Source organism: Brassica napus, chromosome C3 (assembly GCF_020379485.1).
Source record: "Brassica napus cultivar Da-Ae chromosome C3, Da-Ae, whole genome shotgun sequence".
In the NCBI taxonomy this organism is placed as follows: domain Eukaryota; kingdom Viridiplantae; phylum Streptophyta; class Magnoliopsida; order Brassicales; family Brassicaceae; genus Brassica; species Brassica napus.
Window position 1 is genome coordinate 3,147,897 of NC_063446.1, and position 22,375 is coordinate 3,170,271.

Consider the following 22,375-nt stretch of genomic DNA (forward strand, 5'->3'; position numbering starts at 1 on the left):
CCCTTCAAAATAAAACAGGTCTCAAATTTTTATAAGTTGGCACATGCCCTTCACAAGTCCTTGATATGAAACAAGAAGATTGCATATGTAATTAGAGAGACTCCATAATTTGTGATTAGGATTTGAATTTTCTAGCGAAAACATGTTTTCCATTAATGGTGATTTTTTTATAAAAGAGCTAGTGACAGCCTTGGTCTTGCATGCATGAATAGTTTAAAATGGATTCAGTACCTGGTGAAGTAGGCATGCAATTCTTCTTTAGAGACTCTGTATCCTCCAGAAAATGTGAGGAAAATAGCCCTATCATCTGCATTTACTTGCTCACCCTCAACTTTGTTTGTTCCTGTTACATGATTAGTTGTTTCTTGCTGACCACTTAAGAACAACTGGTTAGTACTTGATTCAGCGTCTTTCGTGATGAATCCTGCGGGTGAAGATGATGAGGAATCCATTACTTATTTTTCACAAATGCAGATAAGAGTTAATTTTCTTTTTCTTTTGACAGCAAGCAAGTATTATATATGAGTTTACTAACTGGTAAGATAAAAGGAATCTGGTGAATACATATCTGGTGGACACAGCTCCTTTTCTTTATTAAAGACTCTTAATTTAAGAGTCACCATATTCATGAACTAAATCTATATTTTATATTTCTTTTCTGTAGATGTTCTCTCGTTTCCTTGTTTATTATTTTCTCATATGGAACAAACAGCCATTCCTTCTTTCATGTTATTATACTACTCTATCCAATTGATAATCTTCATCTCATCATCCTTGCAAGTTAATCAAGATTCAGGCATACATACAATGTGATAGTTAACGAAAAATGGATCAAGAAGACTAAAGGTGTTCAGTCTCCAAATGAGAAAGAACATCATATACTGCCTCTTAGGCTTAGAATAAAAAACCTATGTTACATGGAAACTTGGTTGAAGGTTCGTTTCACGTTTCGAAAACGTTTCGGAATCGGAATTTCTCGGAAACTCGCGGAAACGCATTGGAAACTCGTTTCTTAAAAATTTCAGTCTGGAAACTCAGTGCAAACTTGCGTTTCTATTTTGGAAACTCGCGTTTATGTTCTGGAAACGCTATAACTTTTCAATTGGTTATGACTTGATGTTATTATTTTTATTTTAGTTAAATTATTTAATATTTAAGTACAAGGTTTTTGTTATTTTAAATTTTTTATATGATTTTGATGTTTCATCATGACTTATTTTATTTTCGTATAATTAAATAGAATGGCTATTTGTTCATTTGTATTATATGATATACTAAACATAATAAAAATGAATGCAAATATTAATCAGTTACATATATATATATATATATATATATTTATTTATAGACGTTTCTAAAACATTTCCAAAGTAAGAAAAAAATTAAAAATCACGTTTCCACGTTTCGTTTTCGCGTATCCGTTTCCATGCAACCTAGTAAAAAACTCTCACAACATTCATTTAAAGTCAGAAAATGTCAGCAAAAACATTCTCTTATTCACATAGAGATGATGTCATTGTTTGAAAAATAAAACATCAATGCAGTTTGTTTCCATTTACTTAAAAGAAATAGGCTTCACATTGTTTATCTATCGATCGATCCCTTCAATCTTGTCTTCGACCTGAGAGTACAAGTCCTTGAGCTTCTCGATGTTATCCTCTGAAGTTTCCCAGTAGCCACGACCATTGGCTTCCAGGAAAGTTTGGATCATCTTCCTGAAGGAGTTTGGATTAGTGTTCATGAGACGGTTAAGCATCTCCTCGTCTTTGATGAAAGTTGTGTTGGCCTCCTCGTACACCCAGTTGTCTACTTGGCCTGAGGTTGCACTCCATCCAACAGTGTTGGTAAGTCTCTTCTCTATCTCACGAACTCCTTCGTATCCACTTGACATCATCCCTTCGTACCACTTTGGATTCAGCAGCTTTGTTCTTGCATCCAGCCTCACTGTCTCAGATAGTGACCTCACCTGACAAAATATCAGACATAGCATAAGCAAATGTTTTATGTTTTAATAGTGTTCAAGTCCTTAACATTGTTACAAAAAAAAAGTCCTTAACAGTTAGTTTGCGGATTCAAAATTTTGGTTAGTCAGGCTCGAAATTTGGTAACAATTTTTTCTTTTTTTTTTGAAAAAAAGAATTAACTGATTACCAAACCGAAAACCCAAGTTTTTTTATAAACTTGCCGAATTGAACCAAACTCATTACCGAACTAAGCAAAATTTAGGTTTGGTTCGGTTAAAAACATCAGGCCTAACTTCATGTCCAGTTCTTGCATCCAACCATAGACAAAAGATATCGCATGAAGAAAATAGAGGAGAGAAGTTTCACTAACCTGAGCGTTTGCGGTTGTTGTATCAGCAATGTAAGCGCTAGGCTTCTTCTTGTCTTTCCTCAAACTCTGAACCAGGTTCGTCGGGTCAGAGTCAAAGTAGTGGCTCACGTCAGTCAACGAAATCTCGGAAGAATCCAGGTTCTGGAACGTGACTTCTGCAGTCATAAGAGCCATCTCAAAGACCTGCTTCTTCTCAGCCATCCCTGCTCCAGGAGCATCGCTGTCAAACGCAAACGACTTGCGGCTCAAGTACATGTCCTGAAGCTGTTTCTCATCGTTCCATGAAGAGTTCTCAACAGCGAGACTGATGTTTGACGAGTATGATCCCGACGCGTTTGAGAAAACTCTTGTCGCTGCCTCTCTGATATCAACGCCAAGCGTTGCTGCTTGTTCCATGGCGTGTTTTCTCACATAGTTCATCTCAACTGGCTCGTCTAGCTCAGCCACCATCTTGATTGCTCGGTCAAGAAGATTCATCTGCCAAAGACAAATTCAAGAAACATGAGATTACCAAGCAACAAGAAACTAAAAGGGAATGAATGTTTTTTTGAAATCTATGTTTACCTGATTGATAAAGAGATCACGGAAGACTCCTGAGCAGTTAACAACAACATCAATCCTCGGCCTTCCAAGCTCTTCCAAGCTCACAGGCTCAACACGGTTCACTCTTCCGAGACCATCAGCAACTGGTCTAGCACCAATCATCCATAGAACCTGTCCAAGAGACTCACCATACGTCTTGATATTATCAGTTCCCCAAAGGACAAGGGCTATTGTCTCTGGATACTTCCCTTCGTTCTCCATCTTCTGTCTCTCCACCAACCTATCCACCACAATCTTGGCACTCGCCATCGCTGCTGTTGTGGGAATAGCCTGAGGGTCCAACGCGTGAATGTTTTTACCAGTTGGTAGAACTTTGGGGTTTCTGATGGGATCACCTCCTGGACCTGGCTCAACATACTTCCCTTCCAACGCTTGCATCAAGCTCCCGAGCTCGTTGTCCATCACCACCAGCTTTAGGCACTCTCCGAGGAAAGCGAACACCGTTCTGAGCTTATCTCTGTTGGCACGGTAGAATTTCGTGTTGGACAAGTACTCAACCCACGGCTCGTTGATTCCAAACCCTAGAATCGATGTAAGCTTGTCGGACACGTTAACAACCTGTCCTTTGCTGTTTGTGGTTTTCTCAACGAAGGCTGACACCGCGCCGCGCGAGGCGTCGGTTATCTGTTTGAGAAGCTCAACGTCGCTCAAGATCCCCTTGTCGCTTCCTCTGTACACATCTTCAATCTGCCTTCCAACACACTCAGCTAATATAGAAGGAAGAGATGAGATCTCCTCCTCCGCTCGGTCCAACGCAGCGATGTTGACGAGAGTAGCTACAGCTTCCATGGCGGACGGAGGCTCTCCAATGACGTGGAGCCCACACGGCAAGAGCCTAGACTCAATCTCCATAATCTTGGAGTAGACTTTACCAACCACGAGGTCCCTCTCTTTAACCGAAAGATCTGTTCCTTCTTCAGGAAGATCCACGTCTTTGTCAAGATTACACTGCTTAGCAGTGCTGATGATGGAGCTCACAATCTGTGGACCTCTTCCAGTGTCCTTGAGAGACTGGTACGAGGAGATAAGCTCGCTCAACTGCTTCAGACCTTTGTAGAGACCAGCGTTCTCAGCTGGTGGAGTCAGGTAACTGATTGTATTAGCATAACTTCTCCTCTTTGCGATGGTTGCTTCTGAAGGGTTGTTAGCTGCATAGTAGTAAACATTCGGAATGTTCCCAATGAGACTGTCCGGGAAACAAGCATCACTCATCCCTACTTGCTTCCCTGGCATAAACTCAAGCGAGCCGTGTGTGCCAAAATGAAGAACAGCATCAGCTTTGAAGATCTTCTCAACGTAAGAGTAGTAAGCTGCAAAGCCGTGATGAGGACTCGCTGATTTGGAGAAGAGGAGCCTCATGGGATCACCTTCGTACCCAAACGTCGGCTGCACGCCGATGAAAACGTTACCGTACGTTTTGCCAAAGACAAGGAGATTCTCTCCGTCTGAGTTAAGGTTCCCTGGAGGCTTCCCCCAGTTTTCTTCCAAGGCGGCTGCGTAAGGAGTGAGGCTCTGGTACTCGCGGACTCCCATTTTGTAAGCAACGTTCAGGTTGGGGCTGCTGAACTGAGCCTCCTTGTCGTGGAGGATCTCTTCGATGAGAGTCTCTGCAGTCTCGGGTAGCCCCTCTACGTTGTAACCGTCTCTTTTGAGGTCTTTTAGGACCGAGTAGATGGAAGCAAACACGTTGAGGTAAGCTGCGGTTCCTACGTTTCCTTTGTCCGGTGGGAAACTGAAAACAGTGATAGCCACTCTCTTTTCTGCCTGCAATGAGTCATATTTATACTCATTAGAACATTCATTGCATGTTTTGATAAAGTCACAAAGGATGAGTGTTAATGATTACCTTAGTTTTTCTTTTGAGCTCTCCCCATCTAATAGCCCTGATGCAGAGTTGTTCCACTCTCTTGTGAAGAGCATGTGACTTCCCTGCAGCAAATGGTGACAAACTTCTTCAGTAAAAAAAAAAAAACATTTCTACACTTGTAGTGAAAACTGACTGATATGCAATATACAAACCATAACACCTCAATCATGCAGTTAATTTGCTTTCCTCGAATTAGTTAAATTAGCGTTTGTTCATAACAGTTCATAGATGGACTAACCTGTTCTAGGGTCGCGACCAGCGAAAACGATTGGTTCCATTCCTCCATCAAGCTCAGGGAGAGCAACCTGGAGAGCCACCTGGATGGGATGAAGACCAAGCGTGCTGTTAAGCCACTCCTCCGTCGTCTGAAACACCAGCGGCACTCCCACAAGATAAGGAACATCAAGCGTCTTCAACGCCTCGATAGCCCTCGGATGATCCTGCCTCGCCGGTCCACCCACCAACGCAAAACCGGTTAAAGAGACAGCAGAGTTTATAATAGGCTGCTTCGTAACCGGATCAACAAAATATCTCTCGACCGGACCCGAAAAGTCCAACCCTCCAGCGAAGATAGGAATGACCTTAGCGCCTCTAGCCTCAAGCTCCATGATCACAGCCACGTAGTGACTATCATCCCCAGTCACAATGTGACTCCTCTGAAGGACTAGACCAATAACCGTCGCGTCTTTCCTCTTGAGAGAAGCGTTGGTGTCTCTCCTAGTATCATACCAATTTAAATACTCCTTAACATCATCGTACATCGTTGGAGCAAGTGGATGCCAAATACCAGTATCCAAGAACAAAACCGGATCCGAATACTCGATCTTGACACCTTTTAAAGCCGGGATGTAAGATCCGGAGATCATCTTAACAAAGTTCTGGAGATTATCCGGAGAACCACCAAGCCAAAACTGCAGACTCAAGATGTAGAGACGCGCGTCTTGAGCCTTGTCGCTAGGTAAGTACTTCAAAACCTTAGGCAAGGTTCTAACGAGCTTCAACATACTGTCGGCGAAGCCCGCCGAGCCCGCTCCCTTCTTCCTCTTGAAGAGCTGGAAGAAGGGAGACTTGGACTGGCCCAGCTGAGACATGCTGAACGATCCGAGCTTGTTGAGTCTCATCACCTCGGGCATCGAAGGGAAGACGAGGACCGCGTCCATCCTGTCTCTCTCTTTCTCCACAGCGTCTTTTACTTTGAGCGCGAGCTCCTCGACGAAGATCAGAGAACCTATGAAGATGTTGGCGTCTTCGAGGTCTTTGCAGAAGCTTTTGTACGTGTTCTTGTCGCGGAGCTCTTCGACTAAGTACCCCACGACTTCGTAGGAGGCGAATCTTGAAGTTTTGTTGAGTTGTTGAACAGCTTCGGAGAGGGATGACTGGTACTGCGCCTCGAGGACGACGTAGACGATTTTCACGGTGGGGACGTTGTCTCTCTTGACGGGGACTATACGGCGGACCTCGGGGTTTGTCTGAGTGAAGAGGCCGTTGCCGGAGACAGAGGACTTCACTTTGAATATGGATGTGGCTGGTTTGGTTGGTTTGGACTTTCTCCGGAGGAATGAGTGTTTGGTGGTAGTGTTGGAGAGGGAAGAGAGGTGCTCTGCTCTGGAAGCAGACAGAGTGAATGGAGAATACATAAGTGATGAAGCCATAGTCCTGGCAGATAGATGGGAGAAGAGATTGAGAACTGATCTCGGTTAGTTGTTTGTCGTTTGATCTTCTGGCTTCAGTGGGGAAGAAGGATAGGCAACTAAAAAAGAAGCGATGGTTGTGATTTGTGAAGGTAAGTGGTGGGAGGGAGGACCACGTGGACGAATGAGTACTTAAGAGTTGTGAGGTTGAGTTTTGTTGCATCTATATCCGCTTAGGACAATGCGATGGAGTTTACTGGCTTCTCATTGGCTCATTGAGATTTCTAATCAAATTTTCATGGCTTTGGGCGCGTGGATATTGAGTGTGTAACTATTATTTTAATATTTTTTGTGTAGTTGTCTGGAGATTTTATTTCGGTTTCAGCCATGTAAAAGATTATTCGGCCTTATCCTAGCCCATTTAAGTGCTCTCTTACAAACAAGGACCGGACCGGTCGGTTTGCATTTGCAATTAGCCGGTACTCTGAAATGTGTCCCACTGAAAACCTTAGGCATAGTTTTTTGAGTACTTTGTAATACGAAAATCAATACTATTAAAAGGAAATAAGTTATAAAAAAATCTATTTATACAAGTTGTGTATAGTTGTTTGGACCATTTCCTTAGATTTAACTATTTTTTTGGTTATACCTTATAATTCTTTAAATATATGATAGTAAAAATTCTTATTTATTATTCACATTGAAAGCAAGAGATATTTTAGGGCTGAACATGAATAAAAAAATAGATATTACCATAAAAATTAATTGAATTATATTCTCTGATTAATAAATGGACTACGAATTTACCATACTAATATTTAATGCTATGACTTAATTTAATCATACCAAACATTTCACGTGCTAACATTAACGTCTTACTATTATAATTAATTTAATATTATAGCTACCGGCTTACAATTTTTTTTTTTGTAACTTAACCGGCTTACAATTTTGGTATGTTGTTCACATATTTGTTTTTGACTAAATTATTTTCATTATTTACACCCATTTATATTAAAATAGTATGATTATATTATTATTGCATGAAAGTTTATGTTAATTGTACACACGATTTCATATTTGGTTTGTTATTCTAATATATTTTACGTAACTAAGTTTAAAGAATCACGAATCAAAAAATTATATTAAAATTTGGATCATTTTTTTAAATTTCCTTTTCAAATTTAAATGGGTTTTTATCGTATCAACCAATTTTAGATCCCCGGTTAACAATGAGTTGTTGGATTATTACCAAGTTTTATCTGGTTTATAAATATTTAAATTTAACTAAATCCAAACTGGATTATATACATATCACCGAATCTATGGTTTCGACCGCAAATCTGGTATAAGAATGAAAAAATTGTTAAAAATATTAAAATTCCTATAAATATATATTATTAAATTAATCAAAAATCTAAAGATTAGTAAATTTTATGTCTCATTGACTCCAATAAATGTAATTTTTTTTTAAATGCACACAGTTATATAAAGATGACAATCTAATATACATATAAAATCTTAAATGAACTAACTGATCAATTATATAATTTTAAATAAAAAATTATTTGCTTCCTTTGTAATTTAATAATGTACGTAAAATCAAAACACTAATTCATATAAAATATTTTTATTTATTTGAAAACTTTTTTATGTTTTACCGACTCAACAAATGTAACTCTTTTAAAATGCACACAGATATAAAGATGATAATCTAATATACATATAAAATCTTAAATGAACTAACTGATCAATTATATAATTTTAAATAAAAAAGTATTTGCTTCTTCGATGTAGTATATATTTGTAATTCAATAATGTCCATAAAATCAAAACACTAGTTCATATATTATTTTTTATTTATTCGAAAAATCTATCATTTAAAAGTGCGGATCAAAATCTAGTCATACTCAATTCTCTAGGATGAGCTTGGTCTTGGCATGACCTTTGTGCCCTAAAATAGGGTGATGGAGACGATATAAAATCTCATTGCATCCCCTAGAACTGATAAAATATCGCCGCTCATGGAAAACCTAGCAAGCGAAGACGCCCTTCTCAACTTGTCGGGTCGGATTTAATTTGAATTTCGTGACCTTCTCGATTCAGACCCATTTGCTTAGGTCACGGAATTCAAATCAAATCCGACCCGACAAAAATGAGTCTGAATCGATCAAACCCCGATATAAATACCAAATGGAACTTGTTTTATGGTATTTCGGAATATGAGTTTTACCCGAACCCAAATAGATATCCGAAAAAGTCCAAAAATAAAAAAAAAAAATCCAAAAAACTTGTATCAAACCAGACCTTAGTCCCTATGTATTATCTTAGTGAGTACCCAAAATAATTATCTATTACATGAATAATTAATTCAATAATCGAATATATTTTTATTTGGTCAATGTTAATGTTTTCATGTTTTTTTGACAATTGCATAGTTTAAACAATGTTGTTGTTTTTAAGTTTAAATAGTGTTTCTTATGTTTATAGAGTTGTTAGAATTTCTTATGTTTAACTTCAATTTGCTTACGTTTCATTATTTATGATTTTCATTCGTTTAAGGTTTCGGTTTTTCATGAATGATGATTTGTCTGATGTTGTCACATATAGTTCAAGTATGAGTCTCGTATTGTTGATAGAAGATTCTTCCAGAGTTATTTTGAAGGACAACAATATGGTTTAAGGAAGCTAAGTATACAAATTTATTGAAAAGATTGGAAATATATTGAGTTTTAATAAATATAAATTGATAATTTTAGAACCCAGAACCCAATTAATATCTTAAACCAAAACAATTTTGGATTCAAACATGTAACTAAACCTGAACAGAACCCGGCCCAAACTTTTATAATAACGGAATGAGGCTAAAACTCATGAACCTGAAATCCGACTGGGACCCCGATTGTCCAGCCTTGGATAACCTTCTTGTCCATTTTATTTGGTCATGAGTTTTATAGAGGCCATACTGGTGCAGAGCATATGACTTCCCTTCTTCATATTATAAAAAGAATTCAGCCCAGTCTTGTGACCTATATTATAAAACGAATTGGGCCTAATAAGAAATATGGGCCATTTGTTTTATAATATGGAAAGCCCGAATCCCATACTTCAAGGCTTTGCTTATTTGTCTTGGCTAAAGCATCAATTTCATGGGTTGGTTTTAACTTTTAAGAGAAGGATGATGCGAACTAGCATCTTGCAGTTCTGGTGAGCAGCGTAGAAACTGGTTATGAGCCACTTGTAATCTGATTGGTGTTTTTGGAAAAGACTCCACATCCCATCTGTACTACTTCCCATCTTTGATCATTATGTTACATGAAAATTGTACAACTTGTAAATAGACCACTAACAAAATAAGGATGGATGTTAAGTTAAAATGGTAAAAATCACTTTATCCTAAATGTCCTTGCGACAACCCTATGGAGAAAGAAATGAGATACTGTGTGGGGCCAGTATCATAATTGATAAGTTGACCCAATCTGTCAAACATTTTTCACACATATCATCATCATGTTAAATTTTCTTCATCTAATAGTCACACTCACACCAAATGATTCCCTACCAAACAAGAAAAAAGAACAATCGTCAAGTAATCTGACAAGGGGCATTACTTGTAAATTGTAACTCTCTACATACTCGTAACGACCGGACGATTCGTGTCCCTTTAGAGTTTTTGATGATCCTCTCTCTCTCTCTCTCTCTTGTGTTCACTCTTCCCCTCAACCTTTGGATTCTCCTCGCGACTTCTCTCTTTTGGATTCGCCGTTGGAGACTTTAAGAACAGCTCTGCCATTTCATTTCTATAGTTGCAAAAGGTAAAGACTCGAGATCGTCTCGTGGTGGTTCATGGTTTTAGGGTTCAAAGTTCCTAATTTTACTGTTCATTTGAACCAAAGTTATCGATGACGTCATGCTCACACTCCAATCTGCATTTTATAGAAACCTTTAGTTTTTTTTTTTTCTACTCCTCTTCTTATTGGTTATAGACTATTTCATTGCGAGTGAGTGTGTGTGTTGTTGATTATTTCTCTTGCTGGTTTGTTGACAGAGGATGAGTACAGATCTTGTTAGAGAAGATGATGTTGAGGAGAATCCTTCTTCTGTCTCTTCGAGAATGGACCTAAAACGGATTCATCAGTGGCTGACACAAGAAGAGTCCTCCGGTTCAGAACTATTCAGTAATAAGAGACAAGTGGTTGAGACTGATAGTGGTTCCCGGACGAGTTTCTTAACTCCTCCTCTTATGTCTGCTTGGGACAGCTCACTTGTGCCTAACTGCTTATTCGATCCTGCTAATCCACAGCATACATCACATCTCCTTGGTAGATATATCTCTCCTGTAGACCAGGAGGTGCTTCATGGTAGCTCATTTAATCTTGACACCATTAGAAAGGTCACAGTCAATAATCAAGTGTGTGAATCTCAAAACATGCCCCAATCCATGCTTCAGTTTTATGATAGCACCCCCTCTTTTGGCCAAACCTGCAGCAGTATTGACAAGAGCTTCACCTTGCCAGGGCCAAACTTGAGTTATGATAAAGGAGATGAAAATGTCTTCTCAACATTCCATCCATTTGGGAAAGGAGTAGAAAGCTTTGCGTTGATGGGTCAGTCTCTTCAAAAGGCTGATTATAACATCTTCTCTTATAACAAGGGACATGAGAACGTCATGTCTAATGCCAATGTTGTGTTCTCACAAGGCTGTGAGATGGCATTTATGGTTCCTAGCCAAGAAAAAGCAGACAAGAACAGTGATCAAACTAGTCAAGAGGTTAGAAGACAGACCATATCTTTTGGAAATTATCAGAAAGAAACCACAATGGTGTCTCCAGTTCCTGTTATTACCAGTTTTGAGAACTTCAGCCATTCTCCTGCAGAGGACAACATGTCTTCTCAATATCCTCCTTACGCCAGTACCTCTAGAGTTGATACATTGCTCGCCCCCAAAAGTAAAGACTCAAAGACAGCTAAGAAGGGTTCCACCACAAACACATTTCCTTCAAATGTAAAGTCCTTGTTGTCAACAGGAATGTTTGATGGGGTTACTGTCAAGTACTACTCCTGGTCACGCGAGGTCAGTCTCTTCTTTTAACCTGGAATCAACCTTTCACCTTTACCATGTGCTAAAAACGTTATCTGGCAGAAAAATCTCAAAGGAGTTATAAAGGGGACTGGGTATCTATGTGGCTGCAGCGACTGTAACCTTAATAAAGTAAGCAACGTGATACCAACACTCTTAGAGTCATTTACTGGCATGTCTATCTAATACAAAATCTAATGCAACAGGTTCTTAATGCATATGAGTTCGAGCAGCATGCTAACTGCAAGACGAAGCATCCAAACAATCACATATACTTTGAGAATGGAAAGACCATTTATGGAGTTGTTCAAGAGCTGAAGAATACGCCTCAGGAGAAGCTGTTCGATGCTATTCAAAACGTAACGGGATCTGATATCAACCGTAAAAATTTCAACACCTGGAAAGGTAATGTTTCGACAGAGATATTTTAATTCAATATAGCAGCTTAAAGCATGGCAATACAGAACAAGATACAAAAGTTATTGTGTGTTATATTGTCTTACAGCATCGTATCACGTCGCTAGCCTTGAACTTCAGCGCATCTATGGGAAGGATGCTGTAGTCACTTTGGCATAGAAGTTATCAACTGGGAGGCCTTTTTGTTGTAAGAGTAATCAGTTCTTGTTCTCTGTAACTATGGCTTTTAATTATAAATCAGAACCTTGAAATGCTGCTATGATGCCTTGTCTGGTGAGTCTAGTTCTTGGCAACTTAATACAGCGCATTGCTTGCTCTAGTTCTGGCCAATTGTACTATTAATACTATCAAAAATGTTCTTCCTATTTTTTTTTATTAATAGGAGTTTTAGGTATCAGTTTATATGGTTCTTGCAATATATAGAGAGATATTGCAACAAAATCAGCATCTCAGACAGACTCATGAGACTGAGTTGCTGCCTTTGGGCTCGTTAACTGGTCACTATTGAGTGATATGTTGTTCTTATCAGGCTAGTTGGAATGATCTGTTCGTCATTTTTTACCAGTCTTTGTCTTTGCTTTTACCACATAGTACCAAATATATTCCAATGACAATGACTAACACATGCACTCTCTCCTTTGCTGTCCATCCAATATCATAGTATGCCTTGGTCGTCTTTCAAATAACATATATCCACAAGTTCTGAAGTAGATTTTTCTTGAAGACTACTACTTGCCCTGAACGACAATGTGTTTCAATAAAATGCTCAAAAGCTCACGAGATAAGAAAACGCTTGAGATAAATAAATGGCAAAGAGAATGGATAAGAATGTCACACAAGTTCATCAGAGTTTATCCGGTTAATGCAAAAGGAAACACCTTGTCTATTTCAAGGCGTGTGTTATGTTATAAGTACTTCACATGAGTTGCCAAAAGTAGATCAAAAAGAATAATAAAAAGGGGCTATAGGTGGTCTAGCTTCTCCCTGATATTAAATTGACATTAGTGTACATTTGAGGATTAGAGCGCTGGTCTGTTTGTGTTAAAGACTCGGTGAAGGCGAGTAAAGGTTGCAACAACAAACTCTGCTTCATCTCTTCCAACAAAGTCTTACTTGTGTCCATACCCGCAAGGTATCCTCCATGCACATATCCACTGAACTTTTCACTTGTGTGTTCTCCTGTGAATAATATCCTTCCAAATGGAGCCTGATGAATCACAAAAACCAAATCATAAATTCCCACATAAGTGCTAAAAACAACAAAAGGTGCTGTAAAAATACCTTGACATTTCGTTGAAGCTGATTATCAGATATCATAGGGTAATTGCTGTAGCTACCGCGCTGAAACCGGTTGTTCCACCATCTAGGGACAAGAATATCAGTTGCGTAAGGAATAGTGGGACCAAACATGTCCCTCAGAACACTCATCGCCTCTTTCAGTGTCTCCTCGTCTGATTGGGACTCCACGCGCTTTGACTGCTCGTTGGTCAACGTCACGACCAGAATGTTAGACCCCGGGTACGCATTTTCCATGTGCTGATTTAAAACAGGAGCAACAACAGTTAGATTTACAGACTGCAAGCTGGAGAGTAGAGAGCAAGCAAACTTGTAATAATATAACAAGCTACATGGACCATGCAGCTGGTTAGACACTCGAGATAATTTAAAGCAATGATGATAATAATCAAAGGGACCCCCCAGGTGATTAATAATAAGATTAGTAGGGAGTGCATGTGCCACGTTTCTCACGTATGTGGACTGAATAAAAAGATGCATTGAGATTAACAAACTACTGATAATATTTTAATTTTTTTAAGGTAATCAACCTGCCAAAAGGTGAAGTAGCCGCGTTGTTCGTGCGCATAGATGAAAAACTCTTGGCCAGGACCACATGGCCAGAAACAATGAGGGAATTTGAGGAAGATCTTGGTGTACACCATCACATCACATTTTTGTATAGCTTCAGTTTTCCATTTCTGTCACCAATAATAGTACTGGTTAGTAAGATCACTTGAATAAAGATAAAAAGAAAAATATTCTGACTTCTGAGACAAAGTTTAACATGCATGTTTGTTAATTGTTTATGTTATCTTAAAGGACTCCTTCTTGAATTATGTGGATCAACCATGCATAACCAACCCATTGTATTTGATGTATGGTTTTGATAAAAATAAAAAAAAATGAATTCTGACTTTCTTTACCTAATGGCTAACGCAATTTTATATTTCCTAGGTTCACGTACATTGAATGATTAAAAAACCTCCCCCTTTTTGTGTTATCTTTAGCGTTAAATAAGCATAAAAGATAAGACAAATAAGTAGTTGATTATAAACTAGTAATAATAGGAGAAGAGGAGAAAGTAAGCTAACCGGTAAAGGAGGCTGGAATGAGATAAGATTGGATTGGAGAACACCAATACTAGCAGACACGATCACATAATTGGCCTCGTATTCGGAACCATCCTCTGTTTTCACCACAACACCATTCCTCGACTGTTGCACCTCCCTAACCACCTGCCATTAATTCACCACTAATATAAGATTACTAATACTACTATAGCAATAGGTGCCAAAAACTAAGCCAGCTGGTTTCTGAGAGGCAATAAATAAAAACAATGACCCCACACAACTTGAAATCAATTTTCACTACAAAACAAATGCTGAGACTGAAGAGAAACCTAGCAGCTGTGGTTTAGTTGTCAAACTTAGCAGGAAAATGCAAATCAACAACAGCTAAAAGGCAAAAAGGAGCTTTTCCAAAATAACGTCATAATATACTCCTTTTAACTCAAGTAAAAGAGGTCCATCAAAACCTCATCGTTTAACAACAGTCGAAAGATATTTTTTGTGCACAGGTGTTGAAGAAGAAATAGTTTAAAAAAAATCTACAGTACCTTGTTTAGTTTGAGGCGGTTGTCCAAAATGTTACCATCTGAGGTATAGAGAAAGCCCTCGGCCATTTTGTAAAGCAATGATTCGTAACCTCTTTCATCAGCAACCAAATATTCCCTTTCACCGAAGTCCACGTAAGTCGATATTGGCTCAACCTCTGAACAACACGGTAACGAATACAATGTCAAGAAATTGCTAGGCGGTAATTATACGTTTTGTTGATTAGACGGACTTTTTTTTTTTTAATGTTTAGATCGATTTTTCAAAAATCCGTTAAAAAAATTATTTCCTTTAAATCCGATTTACCGTGTCAGTACTATTAGATGTAATGATGAAAAACACTGTTATAAAACAGACAAAATATTAGATGTAATGATTACCTGCCATCTCGAAATCATGCAGGATGAAGTCAATAGCGAGTTCTATTGGCGTCTTTGGTGACCTGAAACCAAACCAAAGCACCACATTAATAATCGCATTATTTTCATGAAAAAATATACTTAAAGAAAAACAGAGAGGAAGAAGACTCACGAAGGAGCTTCTTCAGCTTCTTGGCCATCACATTCAGCTTCAAGGCTCTTTAGCTTCTGAATCGCCGAGTCAACCGCCTTCTTATACGAGTCAGCAGCGAATCCAGTCGGGAAGATTTCTCCACTGGAGAAAACATAAACCATCAAAACTGAGTAAGCTCGGGAGTTAATTAAAAACAAAATAAAATAAAAAGACTCAGGAGGAGGAGGAGGAAGAAGCTAATCAAGATTGAGATAACCTTCGATCGTATATATTGTAACGAGCATTGGTGTAGTCAGAGAAGCATGTACGGAGGTTAAGACGAGAAGCGAGCTCCCAAACAGGGTTAGACTCTTTACCACCGACGCCGGCAATCCAGCCAGCACCGAGCTCCACCGACACGTCACCGAAACTCTGCTTTTGTATTCTCCCTCCGATCCGGTCCGTCGCCTCGAGGATCAACACGTCTTCTACTCCCTTCTCGGCCAGCTCCTTCGCCGCGGTTATTCCTGAAAAAAAAAAAGCCGTTTAAAAAAATTCAAGCTACCGATAATTACAAGAGCAACAAGTTATGACTTATGAATGAGTACGGGTTGATTCTCACCGGAGATTCCGGCGCCGATGATAATTACGGAGGCGGTCGTCATGGCGAGCGAGGGTGAAGGAAGAAGAGGTGTTTTGTTTGTTGGGGGCGAGAGGAGAGGAGATAGGTTGTTGTTGTTACGTTTTCGTTTTGTTTTTGGTCTTTGTATATTTATAGAGGCAGGAGGAATTATACTTGGACAACAACTCGAACTCGAAATTAAATTAAGTGTGGAACGCGTGTGTTGGACGCGCTTGAGGACACGGTGTCGAGCTAGTTGCCATGATTGGTCGTATTTTTAATGGGCTGCAACCTCAATTGAGTTTGTATCCTTAGTAAGTACGAGGGTATGTTTTCAGGTGTATCTTATTAGGCCTGCTCTACATTTATACTAAGGCCCACTACTTAGTGTTATTTTAAAATAAAAACCAAAATCGAAGTAAAAATTGCCAACAAATCATTTTTTTTTTTTATAACAATCCCAAAAGTTTTCTAGATCCAATCACTAATCAACACGAGACCCACATAATCCGCGTTTTCTTACCAGTTAAGACGTTCCGGATGACCAATAGAAATTGAAACCAGGACGGTACTCATAGCTGTGAACCTTTTACAACTAGACCAAAACCACTTGGTTACGAATCAATATAATTGGTCGGGTAGATTCCAGACTTCCCGCTCGTAATCCCAACATATTATGCATATTTAAAAAATCAATCACGTTTATATTGTTGCAAAGGAAAAGGAAAGCTCTAAGAAACACGGCTGGCTAACTCATCAAAGCTTTACTTGCTTGCATTATTTGTGAGAACCAAACTTATTTTTCATGTGTTGTTTGCAATTGTGAAAGTTGGCTCTTGACTAAAACCATAAAATACCAATTTAGACGGTACAATTTTATATAGAACTTTAAGATCAATAGATCATCAATCTGTTTTTAGTGCAGTGGTTTTTTTTTAACAATAGTGTAATGGTTTATGTACAAATATTATTTTGCGTGTTTTGATGTCTAAGGACCTTAAGAGGGAGAACACATTATCTTTGAAGAGCATCTCCAATAGTTAACTTCATTTTTTCTTCGAAATTTGAAGTTCTTCAGAAAATAAAGCAACATGCTCTCTAATGGTTTGCTTCATATTTTTTTTTCAAAATGGAATATTCTAAATATATTCTACCACCAATTTATAATTAATTATTAATTTTACCTATATGTTTTGTTTTAACATTAATTCGACCTAATTACTATTTATTATAAATTATTAATTATTATATAATACAATTATTAAACATAACATAAATAAATAAACAAAAGATTTTATAAAAAACACTAAATACATATATCTCTTAAGTGATTAAAAATGTATTTTAACAAAAATGAGCTTATTTTATTCTAAATTCTTTTAAATCGAACATAAAATTCTTAGAAATCAATAATTTCATGTTTTTGTTATTAACATTCAATTAGATAAAAATAATAATGTAAAATTTGAAGTTAATTGGATGTCTTTTAATAGCTTAAGTAAAAAATAACAAGGATTAGTTTGTAAATAAAAGAGTTCATTTTTAAAAAACAAAGAAGTGAAGAAAAAAATGAAATAAGTAAAAAATAAAGCAAAAACCGAAAAATAAAGTACCGTTGAAGATGCTCTGACCATTTGTCTCAGCCAATCTTAGTAAATCCAAAAAAGAATCCAAGGACCACGTCTGTTTGTGGAAGTGGTTCCACGTTTGGATCATAACAGATGTCGACAAATAAAGTTTCTGAGATCTAAAATAGAAAGAGATAAAGGATTCCAAGATATTTTGCGCATATGCACGTGACTCAGTGACAGAGTTGCACAGCACGTGACATGTTAAGACTTATCCAAAACAAAGTTGCAACAAGGTTTTTCTTTTTAGGAATGCAGGAGAGAAACACTGCAACAAAAGGAGATGAAACAGAACAAACTTCACTCGACCTAACGGATAATCATCTCTCACCAGGCTCATTCTGGCTTCCGGGCCAAGAAGAAATACATTGGCGTGAATATCTCTCTCCTGTTATAACACACACATAGATTTAGCATTTTCGCCTTAGGAAAACAGATCTATTTTAAATCTTGAAGGGGAATGATATATAAGTTGGGATTCTCTCACCTTCCACCGTCGACTAATCCTTCTGCTGCCTTCTCCAGAAAATTTGAAACCCTTTGGCTTCCTTTAGGTGCCAGTCTTATGTACTCAAGGAGCTTCACCTATAAACAACAATGACAAGTTGGGATATATGAACAACTAACAGTATTAGCTGGTGAGACATGACAGATGAGTCGGAGCAAGTTTTTTCTTCTTACCATGTTTTTGGTTATGAATCGTCCAACAGCTGTTAGGCGGAAGCTACTGAGCGAAAAGTGGTTTTTGTCCAGAGGTAAGTACCATGGGACTGGCGAGTCCTTGGCCAGATCCTTTTCCCATATTACCTTTACAACAACGCAGATGATAATAGTATCTTTAGATATTGAACTGTTTGGCTTAGGAAATAGAGAGGATCTGTAGTTAGATGATACTTACTTCAAAACCGGCCTGCTTCAGAGCTTCCAGGCACTTTGAAGTCAGCCTAATGTCAGGGAGACCATCTCCAATCTCTATCTCTGCCTGCACAATGGAGGCTTTGTTTATGTTCATGACGATAATAGATCACACATGGTATGGATAGATGCAAGAGACCACACTAGACCTTTATTTTCTGATGTTGAGCGTTATCAGGGTCAAATGCATCAGTCATGCACCACTCATAGGCAGCAAAACATTGCCCCGGCTTTAGCACTCTGTAGATCTCTTTGTAGCATCCATACTGTTGTTGAGATCATAATGACGAATTATAAATGCAAGGAAGAAAACAAACAAATAGATGTTTATAATTTGACATACTGCATCAGGCGCGTGACAGGTTGCCTCTATAGCATAAACAGCATCAAAAGTGTTTTCAGGGAATGGCATCTTCATGAAGTCAGCCTACAAATTCATCACGTTGCCCGTTACAAGGTTTTTTTCTTATCAACCCAGGATTTTACAACTTATGTAGTAAGTACAAGAAACTTGAATTAAACTGACCTTGACAAAGTTACATGTCTTGTCGACACCTGCAAGTCGGTTTAGCTCCTGCGAGGAAGAGGGATGCCAATATGAATTATACAAGACACCAAGGAAAAAAACCAGATATCAATCATGGAATTTATAGTCATATAATCCACATTCTGAAATCAATCAAAATCAAGTTCAAAGAGACGGGAAATAACACTTGCAAGAAATTCCAGCAACCAATTATATGACAGAAAATGCATTATATTCCACAAATATAGATATGTTACCTTGCCCCTGGTGATCTGGTATTCATTATTGTTGATCCCGGTAACAGATGAATTGCTGTAACAGAGCAAACACAAACAGAATCTATATTATTGAAATATTTTCCTAACCATGACATGTACTCTAAATCTAATGTAGAGAGGATGTAAATAATAACGTGTGATCATTTTACCTGAATCGTGCAATTTCTCTCAGTGGTCCACCAATTCCACACCCTACATCCAGTACCTGTTGAGAAACATAAAGGGATGAAATGAGCAACTGATGGTGAAGGTTCCACTTTTCGAGCGCTCAGCTGAACTTATCAAACCTTTTGTCCTGGTTTAACGCCAAGCTGAAGAGCAAGAAAGTGCTCGTGACGTTTGATACTCTCTCGAAGTGATTCTCCATTCCATCTGCAAGACCAAAACAGGGATGCTAATTAAATATAACTAGACAAGTATCCAGTGTCTGTGGCTGCAAGAAAGAAAGATTTATCGGTAGAACTTCAAACGGAGTTGTAGAAAAGTGGAAAACGGTCTAAGATAACTGACCTGTGTGCAAAATGGAAGGACTCTCCCCATCCGTACTCATAAAAGCTAGTAGCAAGATCATAGTACTTATTAACCTGCAATATTGTTAGTAGTTGATTAGTCAGCATGATTCATTTCAATATCTGGCTTACTACTATTATTATATCTGTAAAGAAGATGAACACTAATGATAAGCTCATTCAAAATGCATATACGCTTGTCATCAAAGCAGAGAGAGAGAGAGAGAGAGACGTAATCAGGCATTAGTAGGAATTATTAAGTAAACGACATGTCTTAAAGTGCTGAAAACATATATTAGTAGGATTATATACCATGTCAGTGTAGTTAGCTTTTCGCTCTTCCTCGTCTCCTCCGTGGAATTCATGATATTGCTCATACCTGAATCATCGTCGAATCACTAAAAGTTACTATAATGTCCAGTAATAAAATCATCGTACTGACGCATACATTTCTACATCTTCAGAGAGATGAAACTAGAAGCAACCCAATATTATTAAAAAAAAATATATATATCAATCTTTTTAATGTCGTTAAAGGCCAAGAGAAAACAACAAGTCGGGCCCTCCAGAGCGTGACAACAGCCGAAACACACGTCAAAAATATCAAGAACAGGGACCACATAGGCGCGAGAGACTATTCAATGCATTATTATTATTCGATCAATAGATTTTTCGTAACGATATAGTGGATCCACAATATCAATATATGCATGGTAAAGGAAACGAGTGTTGTTAAAGTGAATCGGAGAACGAAACTACGTTTACGATCGAGAGGGAACAAACGTACTTTTCGACGGCGGCGAGGACATCGGATTTATCGATCTTTCCACCAAGGTTCGAGGCGAGATCCATAGCTCCGGACTTCGACATTGTGCAACGAACGGAGATCTGAAAATCACGGGATGGAGTATGAGAATCGTAGGAGAAGATGTATCGACGGAGGAGAAGACTTTACCTGAAACTCTTTCGGATGAATCGGAGTAGTAAACAGTAGTGGGGAAGAGAGCTTACCTGTGACTTGGCTTCACCTTTATATAATAATAAAATAAGAGATGATGACAAATATCCGTCAAATCTCACAGCGTGGCACAGTGTCACAGTGTGTCACACATGTGACTAGTCTGCTATACGTTAAAAGCCCACCAACAATTAGTAAGTAGTGTTTTTTTTTTGGGGCCGTTAGGCCATGATTAATCCAGAGTTATAGTTTCTTAACGGAAGTTAAGAACCCCATCCTAAAAACTTCGGGTTAATTATGTTCTTAGAGCACTATTATTGGAGGTTTTAAAAGGAGGTTTCTTTCAAAAAAACAATGGCCCCACAAACCATGAAAACCAGTCTCCAAAGTTATGAAATAAGGATCCCTTATTTACAGGCCCCACCGACATGTGGCGATCCGCGATTGGTGCGATTTTAATTTTTTTTTAACCAGACAAAAATATATATTTTTTTTAGAAACTCTTAAGTAGGTTTCAGGGATAATGCTGCTCTTACGTTAATGATTCGTAAACTAATTTTTTAACTTTTTTTTTGTTGCTAAAATGTAAATATCATATAATGAAAAAAAGATTTTACAAAGAAGATCTTAAGTTTGAGCCATCTTGGCAAAAAAAAAAAAAAAAAAAAACAAGATGGACCATAGAGATTACAAATTACAAGGAAGAACCTTATCTAAACAAAATCGCCATGAGCAAATGAAAATGCTTACTAACTTTCCTAGCTGATATAATGTTTCTCATATTTTTATCAATGCCATTGAAGATAGCTTCTGGTGAGATCGATGTCTGGTTATGCATTAGGTTGTTTTTTTGTTTCCAAAGAAGGAAGATAGTGGTCTGAGTAGTAGCCAACTTTCGGTTTTTAACTTAAAACCAAAGATTTCCCGTAATCATCAACAAAGAACCATTGTCTAAATTAATTTCACTCCCGGTTTTTACAATTATTTCTCTCTCTCTCTTTGGAATGTTTGCCATGAAGGAGAGACTAAAATGGATGAAGATCAGCTCACTGGATGAGCTGAAAACCGAAGTTGGACATGTTTATTGTTATGATTCTTCTAGCGAAGATGTTCGAAGCAAGATGGTTTACCATCACCACCGGACTAGATAGTTTTCGAAGAAATTAATTAGCATAATAAGATCGTTTGGGAAATCTTATGAAAGTCCAAAACTTGGACTGGATATCTTATGCTTGTTGCCCAAAATTTTCAATGGTTTTTTGGGCCCAAATAAAAGGCCCATCCAAATTGGAGACTATTTTTTTTACATGAACGGGTTACCCACGTAGTATCGAGTGTCACTGTCTTTGACCCCACGTGCTGGAGGGTGGGAGCAACGCGCGGTTGTAGGCAAGCTGTGTGGGCAACACGCGTATCTCTTTGGCTCCTCATTATGGGCTCCACTAATATCGCTGACGTGGAAATTTTTCCACTTACCTATCACTATCGTCGCTTTTGGACGAACTGTTAGATCCATTAAGCTTTAATGAAAATTGTGAAAAATAAATGGCATAGGCTTCAACAGCCCAAAAAATAATAATAATGAAAAGAAGATAAGGTGTTTATATATGGTCACTTGATATAT

The 22,375-nt window shown here is 38.1% G+C and overlaps 4 protein-coding genes across 4 annotated transcripts; 1 reads left to right on the plus strand and 3 right to left on the minus strand.

The window, feature by feature from the left end:
* Positions 1-1,474: 1,474 nt before the first annotated feature.
* On the minus strand, positions 1,475-6,616 carry LOC106431009 (magnesium-chelatase subunit ChlH, chloroplastic-like). The gene is made up of 5 exons (XM_013871809.3): positions 5,043-6,616; positions 4,784-4,866; positions 2,899-4,701; positions 2,335-2,811; positions 1,475-1,966 (listed from the first exon to the last, which is right to left on the minus strand). Exons 1-5 carry the CDS (start codon positions 6,454-6,456, stop codon positions 1,589-1,591), a joined length of 4,155 nt encoding a protein of 1,384 aa, XP_013727263.1. The 5' UTR covers positions 6,457-6,616; the 3' UTR covers positions 1,475-1,588.
* A 3,284-nt stretch (positions 6,617-9,900) lies between these two features.
* On the plus strand, positions 9,901-12,329 carry LOC106431023. The gene is made up of 5 exons (XM_013871821.3): positions 9,901-10,250; positions 10,484-11,509; positions 11,579-11,647; positions 11,722-11,920; positions 12,021-12,329. Exons 2-5 carry the CDS (start codon positions 10,487-10,489, stop codon positions 12,089-12,091), a joined length of 1,362 nt encoding a protein of 453 aa, XP_013727275.1. The 5' UTR covers positions 9,901-10,250; positions 10,484-10,486; the 3' UTR covers positions 12,092-12,329.
* Positions 12,330-12,714: 385 nt separating this feature from the next.
* On the minus strand, positions 12,715-16,129 carry LOC106431049 (polyamine oxidase 1). The gene is made up of 9 exons (XM_013871847.3): positions 15,938-16,129; positions 15,593-15,842; positions 15,355-15,477; positions 15,204-15,265; positions 14,826-14,980; positions 14,302-14,445; positions 13,759-13,908; positions 13,214-13,468; positions 12,715-13,139 (listed from the first exon to the last, which is right to left on the minus strand). The coding sequence occupies exons 1-9, from the start codon at positions 15,978-15,980 to the stop codon at positions 12,906-12,908; spliced, it is 1,416 nt and encodes a 471-aa protein (XP_013727301.1). The 5' UTR covers positions 15,981-16,129; the 3' UTR covers positions 12,715-12,905.
* A 1,530-nt stretch (positions 16,130-17,659) lies between these two features.
* Positions 17,660-20,876, minus strand: LOC106431054 (cycloartenol-C-24-methyltransferase). Its single transcript, XM_013871852.3, has 14 exons — positions 20,749-20,876; positions 20,581-20,681; positions 20,106-20,172; positions 19,795-19,868; positions 19,572-19,656; positions 19,434-19,489; positions 19,264-19,318; positions 19,007-19,054; positions 18,824-18,907; positions 18,630-18,746; positions 18,464-18,547; positions 18,247-18,372; positions 18,053-18,150; positions 17,660-17,953 (listed from the first exon to the last, which is right to left on the minus strand). The coding sequence occupies exons 2-14, from the start codon at positions 20,661-20,663 to the stop codon at positions 17,902-17,904; spliced, it is 1,029 nt and encodes a 342-aa protein (XP_013727306.1). The 5' UTR covers positions 20,664-20,681; positions 20,749-20,876; the 3' UTR covers positions 17,660-17,901.
* Between the last annotated feature and the right edge of the window lie 1,499 nt (positions 20,877-22,375).